Source organism: Triticum urartu, chromosome 6A (assembly GCF_056163025.1).
Source record: "Triticum urartu cultivar PI428250 chromosome 6A, HENAU_Tu73, whole genome shotgun sequence".
NCBI lineage: Eukaryota > Viridiplantae > Streptophyta > Magnoliopsida > Poales > Poaceae > Triticum > Triticum urartu.
Window position 1 is genome coordinate 507832317 of NC_141878.1, and position 6981 is coordinate 507839297.

General features: G+C 57.6%; 1 protein-coding gene across 1 annotated transcript; it reads right to left on the bottom strand.

Annotated features, from left to right (window-relative positions):
- Nucleotides 1-449: 449 nt before the first annotated feature.
- On the bottom strand, nt 450-2114 carry LOC147965950 (uncharacterized). The gene is made up of 2 exons (XM_087530664.1): nt 1887-2114; nt 450-1700 (listed from the first exon to the last, which is right to left on the bottom strand). Exons 1-2 carry the CDS (start codon nt 2112-2114, stop codon nt 450-452), a joined length of 1479 nt encoding a protein of 492 aa, XP_087386790.1.
- Nucleotides 2115-6981: the final 4867 nt, after the last annotated feature.

A 6981-nucleotide genomic window follows, 5' to 3' on the forward strand; every position in this document is an offset into this window, starting at 1 on the left:
TCGATCTAGCAGCCGGCCGATCTCTCTAGAGGCTCGACCAGTCGGGGTTTGATGCTAGAGAGGATGAGCCCGTTTGCTCGCTCGACCTGGCCGTTTGACTGCAGATGGGCAACGAACGCTAAGTCTAGCCGGATGCCCTGCGTCACGCAGAAATGGGCCAGGGATCCCTTGGCAAAGTTTGTGCCATTGTCGGTGATGATGTTGTGTGGTACGCCGTATCGGACGGTGATGTCGGCAATGAAGGTCACAGCAGTCGGACCATTCAGTTTGTTGATTGGTTTTCCGTCGATCCACTTGGTGAATTTGTCCACGGCGACAAGCAGGTGGGTCATGCTGCCGCGTGCTGTCTTGAATGGTCCCACCATGTCCAACCCCCACACAGTGAGAGGCTAGGTAAGGGGGATGATCTTAAGTGCAGAAGCCGGTAGATGTTGCTTGGAGCTGAACTTCTAGCACCCGTTGCAATGCTTGACCAACTCCTTGGTGTCCTCCAAAGCAGTTGACCAGAAGAAGCCATGGCGGAAAACTTTGGCGACAAGGGATCTGGAGGCTGCTTGGTGGCCGCACTCGCCTTGGTGGATATCTTTGAGGATTGCTTGACCCTTCTCTAATTCTACGTAGCGTTGGAAGACTCCAGTCACGCTGCGCCTGACAAGCTCTCTGTTTACTATAGTGTAGGCTCCTGCTCGGCGCTGCACTTGCCGGGCCGAGATCTCGTCAGCCGGCAGTTCTCTGGTCACCAGAAACTTGAGGATGGGCTGTGCCCATGATGGTGCTTGAATTTCTTCTTCTGCAACTACAACCACTTCTACTAGGGCGGTTGGGTTGGGAGGTGGCGGGTTGGGGCCGGCCGCCGCTTGCTGAGTTGTTGAAGTCTCTGGACCGACTGCCACAGCCCTTGGGCCGAGCTGTGAAGTCTCCAGGCTGGGTGCGGCTGCTGCAGTTTCCGAGCCGCCTGGTGAATTCCTCGAGCTGGTTACTGCAGCCCCCGGGCCGGGCTGTGAAGTTCCTGGGCCGGGTGCGACGGCCGCAGTCCCCGTGCCGCCTGCCGAAGTCCCCGGGTCGGCTGTTGAAGCTCTTGAGTCAGATCCGACTGCTTCGGGAGCAACCATCATGAAGATAGAATCGGACTCTGGAGAAGGCTTGATCGATGGCTTGTGGAGGCATTGAAGGGAGACGCCAGCTGGTATTGCTTGACGGGTGGAGCCGATCCATGCCAGGGTATCAGCTGGCTCGTTTTCGTTGCGTGGCACGTGAAGGAACTCGCACCCCTCAAAATATCCGCTGAGCTGCTGAACGAGGAAGCAGTAACTTGCTATATTTGCATCCTTGGTGTCCCAGTCCCCAGACGGTTGTTGGACCACCAGGTCGGAGTCGCCGTAGCACAGGATCCATCGGATGCCAATCTCTTTGGCCAGCCAGAGGCCGTGTACTAGCGCCTCATACTCGGCCATGTTGTTGGAGGCGGTGAAGTGAATTTTCAATGTGTATCTGAGCTTGTCGCCTTTGGGAGAGGTGAAGACAACGCCGACTCCCAAGCCGGTGCGCATCTTCGAGCCATCAAAGTGCATCCGCCAATTGGTGGAGTCTGGAGCTGGCGGCAGGTACTGGGTCTCAGCCCAATAGTCGACGAGGGCGTCGGCCAGTGCTTGGGACTTGATGGCGGAGTGTGGTTGGTAGAAGATGGTGTAGGGGGCCAGCTCGATGGCCCATTTGGCCACTCAGCCAGACGCATCTCTATTGCCTATGATCTCGGCAAGTGGAGCAGTGACGACAACCGTGATGGGGTGCTCTTGAAAATAGGGCTTCGGCTTCTTGGCGGCAAAGTGCACGCCGTAGCACATCTTCTGGTAGTGGGGGTAGTTCTTCTTTGAGGTGGACAGCACCTCGCTCAGATAATACACAGGCCTCTGGACCGGCTGTGCCCTGCCGGCCTTTGGGCGCTCCACTACTATGACAGTGCTGACTACCCGGCTGGCGGCGGCGATGTAGAGGTACATGGGCTCTTTAGCAGCCGGGGCCGCCAGGACAGGCGGGGTAGTCAACATCTTCTTCAGCTGGAGAAAGGCCTCATCCTCCTTATCGTTCCACTCAAAGTGTGTGGTTTTATTCATGAGTTGGTACAGGGAAAGAGCCTTCTCACCCAGCCTACTGATGAAGCGGCTGATGGATGCCAAGCAGCCGATGAACTTCTGAATGTCTCACAGTCGGGTGGGCTTCTCCATCCTCTCAATGGCTTTGATCTTCATAGGGTTGCACTCGATGCCGCGTTCTGAGACCAGGAAACCAAGGAGTTGTCCAGCTGGTACCCCGAAGACGCATTTCTCTGGGTTGAGCTTGATCTGAAACCGGCGCAGATTATCAAAAGTTTCCTTCAGATCTTCCAAGAGGGTGCCATGCTTCTCCGTCTTCACCACAATATCTTCTACATAGACGTGGGCATTTCTGCCGAGTTGCTTGAGGAGGCACTTCTACATGCAACGTTGAAAGGTGGCACCGACATTTCTCAGCCGAATGTCATGGTCAGGTAGCAGAAGGCTCCGAATGGTGTGATGAAAGCGGTCTTTAGGCGGTCTACCGGGTTCAACTTGATCTGGTGATATCCTGAATAAGCATCCAAAAAACTCAACAGCTCGCATCCAGCTATGGAGTCTATCACTTGGTCAATCCGAGGCAAAGCAAACGGATCCTTGGGACAAGCTTTATTGAGGCTGGTGTAATCAATGCACATGCGCCACTTGTTGTTCTTTTTTAGTACAAGGACTGGGTTGGCGAGCCACTCTGGAAAAAATACTTCCATGATGAAGCCGGCTTCCAGAAGCCGGGCTATCTCTTCACCAACAATTCTTCTTTTCTCCTCCGACAGTCGGTGAAAGGGTTGCTTGACCGGCATGGCATCTGATCTGACATGTAGCTTGTGCTCGGCAAAATCCGTCGGAACACCCGGCATGTCCTTGGGAGACCATGCGAAGATGTCCCGATTCTCATGGAGGAAATCAACGAGCTCGCTTTCCTATTTGATTTCGAGGTTGGCCCCTATGATAGCGTGGCTTTTCGGGTGCTCTGGGTCCAAGGGAATCTTCTTCATCTCTTTGGCGGACTAGAAGGAGCCCTGGGTCTCTGACTCTTTGGGCTCTGGTGACATGTCCGGCTGCTTGCCGGTCATGGCTACAACCCGGTCCAGGAGCTTCTTCTCAGCAGCAATCACAAGGGATTCGGCCAGCCGGCTACTGGCCGCACCACAATCGGCCGACTTCTCATAGTCTCCAGATATCATGATAATGCCCTTGGTTCCTGGCATCTTCATCTTGAGGTAGGCATAGTGTGGCACCGCCATGAACTTGTCTAGAGCCGTCTGGCCCAGGAGTACATGATAAAGGCTCTCGAGGTCCACCACCTCAAACCAAATCGCCTTGCGGCGGAAGTGATCTTTGTCTCCGAAGATGATATCTATCTTGACCTTGCCGATTGGTGAGTAGGATAGGCCGGGCATAATACCATGGAAAACAGTCCGGGTGGGCTGGAGCTGCCTCTCTTTAATGCATAACTTTTCTATGGTATCGCGGTATAGGATGTTGATGCTACTGCCGCCATCTATCAGAATTCGGGAGAAACGAGCAGCTTGCCTCTCCGTTGAAAGGGTGGCATACATCACCAGAGCATAAGAACCCGAAGAGGCCATCACCTCTGGGTGGTCAGCTCGGCTCCAGCTGATGGGCTTCTTGGACCAATGCACGAATTCTGGAACACTTGAAGCAACGACGTTCACCTCTCGGTGCTGATGACGCTGAGTGTGCCGATCATTAGCCACACTGGTGAACATGACGTATAGGCTCCATGTTCTTCGGGGTAATCATCTTGGATGGCGCCAACTGTTGAGGAGGCAGCGGCGGGCCAGCAGGCGGAGGGGGCAGTAGTCCTTCACCCTTGGAGATCCGGGTGAGCTAGTGTCACTTTCGGGTGGTGTGATTGGACGACATCGCGCCGCTATGGAACTTGCAGGGAGCATCGAGGGTGTGCTCGTAGGAGAAGGAGGGAAGCCAAGCAGGCTTGCCGCCCTTCTGGCGCTTGGGGCCGGGTTGCCCCTCAGGCTGCTGATCTTCGACTATCGCCACCTGCCGGCTAGTGGGAGCTGGCAACGGGGCCTTGCGCTTGTTGTCGTCCGGTTGCTGCAGCCGACTGTTTTTGGCAGCCGGCGTTCTGGGGGCCAGAGGGAGCACCTTTCCGGAAGTGTCCACTCGGAGCTCCGACTTCATGGAGGAGTCGGCAGTGGCGTACTTGTCTGCTATGATCAGCAGTTCATCGAGTGTAGCAGGCTCATCGCAGAGGAGTCGGTCCTTGAGCAGGGTGCCCTCTCGGCACCCGCGGCGAAGTATTCGATTGCCTGGACCTCGTGCACCCCTTTGCAGGAGTTGCGCAGTTCAGCCCACCGCATCAGGTAGTCGCGAGTGGACTCATCCGGGCCCTGAACGCACAGCGAGAGCTGGCGGGGCTTGGGCGGCCGTTCGTAGGTGCTGGTGAAGTTGCGGATGAATACTTCGGTGAAATCCACCCAACTGTTGATGCTATAGGGTTTGAGGCTATTAAGCCACGTCCGGGCCGTGCCCTGGAGCATGAGCGGGACGTATTTCACGGCAATGTGCTTGTTGCCGTTTTCTATGCTTACAGTTGTGGAGTAGTCCACCGGCCAATCCTCCGGCTTCACGAAGCCGTTGTACTTGGGCGTGTCTCTTGGGAGCGAGAACCCTTTGGGGAAGGGCTCGTCGCGAATGCGGGGGGCGAAGCAAGGCGGGCCCATCGCGTCTTCTTCTTCCAGCACCAGGGATCGCCCCAAGCGGTCAATCCGGTGGTGGGCATCGTTCTCTCCGACTCCCTCTCAGTGGCCTAGCCGGTCGCCGAGTGTCGGATGGTCAGCAAGTGGCGGGGAAACGCGCCTCTCCCTTCGAGGGGGCGGAGGTGGTGGATAGTCGCCCCGTTGTTCTACTGCTCGTGGGCGGCCGTCATGGTCGCGCTCGGTGGTGATGCGTGTCCGACTGCGGCTGGCAGCCGGCTCCTTGTCTCGTCTGTCGCAGACGCCGCCTATTGGTGTCCAGGAAGTTGCGCCATGCTCTTGGCGAAGGGATGGGTTCTCCACCCATTGGCCAAGCTCTTCAGCCCGGCAGCCGGCTTCTTGCAGGGCGGCCGCCGCGTGGATAAGCTGCTGAACGCGCTCCATCATGTAGCGACGCTCATCGCCCTCCAGGCGGTCCATCTCATCTGCTGCCGCCTGGGCAGTGCGTATGTTCTCCATGGGCGTGGCGTAGACAGGGCGGTCTACTCCAAACATGCTGGTGACAATTCCGCCTCGCTGCCGGATCGTGCCCACCCGGCTGGGCCCGCCAGTAGTTGGCGTGCCGCCAACGGCATGGGCACTGGAAGGCCTCAGAGAGGCGTCTCATGGTAGCCAGCTTCTAGACATTCTCAACGAGCGAGATACGGCAAGCTTTCAGCGTCTCGGCATTAGCGTCTGCCGCAATGGGCGTGGACAGGTACCGCATTGCCACCTGCAATGGGTCATGGCCGGCTCCTCCGAAAGCCCCATTGTGGCTGATGACAAGCACCTTCGTGACGGTGCTGCCGCCGCTCTGCGCTCGAGGGAGCGGGTCGTCGATGACCACCACATTGGCGGGGAAGGAGTCGAAGTAGGCTGTATTAGTGTCGACAAGCATCGGGTCGGTGGAGCCAACCGACTCCAGGTCAGTAGCGGGCTCGTTGGCGATGTGGAGCTTGTCAAAGAGGTCGACGAAGCAGCTCTCGGAGCTGAGTGCGCCTGTGACGGGCACGGGCTCGTCTGAGAGGCGGATCTCGCCAACAAGATTGGCTAGGCAGGCTGCCGCAGGCGACTTCCGCGCCATGCAGCGTGTCGATGCAAGCGCCATCAGGCGCGCCAGGCTGGCTGCGCTCGCTAGGGAGGAACAAGGTTCCCGTCCAGAACAGGTCTCCGGACGACGGTGCACCATGCCCCATGGTGGGTGCCAAATGTCGGGGGTGTCGTGCGACATATGCCAAAGGATGGCTTATCATGGTGGGGGATAGTAAGACGTCGCCGGTGCTAGGAAACGGGATGAGGTGTAGACCTGTACGCCGGTGAACTTTACCCAGGTTTGGGGCTCTCCTAGGAGATAACACCCCTAGTCCTGCTCTGCGAGGTCTCCGCATGATCACTCAAGCAACAATGGTAGCTACAAACTTGCTCCTTGAGCTGTTTCTCTAGAGGGTGAAGAAGAACAATGCTAGCCCTAACTTCCTCTCTTTATGGGTGTGTGTGTGTGTCTAAGGTCTGAACCCTTTGCATGTGTGCCCTGGGGGGTTTATATAGGCCTACCCCCAGGGGTACAATGGTAATCTGACCGGGTGTAGGACCCGGCTGTCAGTGTCTATGGTCTCCGGCTTCTGCGCTGGCCGCTGGGGCCCGCCGCCTGGCGGGTCCCGCCGGCTGTCTTGTACTTCGCCGACAGGCCGTGCCCGCTGCTTGCAGGTCCTGCCGGCAGCTTAACACTGTGGCGATGCCGCTGATGATGTATGCTTTGCCGGGGAAGGTGTGGCTGAAGTGCCGCCTCCTGGCGGGCGTTCACTGTAGCAATTCCCCAACTCCTCAAGTTAATGGCGCACAAACTCTGAGGGAGGGGGAGGGCCGCCTACTGGGAGTCGACCTCCCCTCCGTCGGTTGGTCAAAGCTTGCCGCCTTCTGGCTTCTGATGGACAAGTAGGGCCCGCCGCTAGCGGGCCGTATCGACAGCCCGTAGTGTTTGGCATGGCCTTCTCTGCCATGAGTGATGTCATGGGCCGCATGGCAACATTGCCGCGCCATACAGGGGTGTCTGTCCGGTACGCTGCACTGTGTCCATGCTCTGCCCTGGATTCGGGGGTGGCAGACGGTACTGTAGCCACACCCGTCTTGTCGCCTTAACGTGGTGCAAACTTTGAGGGCATGAGGGACTG

Coding starts and splice junctions, on each gene's coding strand:
- LOC147965950 (XM_087530664.1), bottom strand. CDS start 2,114: ATGAATAAAACCACACACTTTGAGTGGAACGATAAGGAGGATGAGGCC. Junction 1,701..1,886: donor CTGTGTATTATCTGAGCGAG/GTGCTGTCCACC, acceptor TGGGCCATCGAG/CTGGCCCCCTACACCATCTT.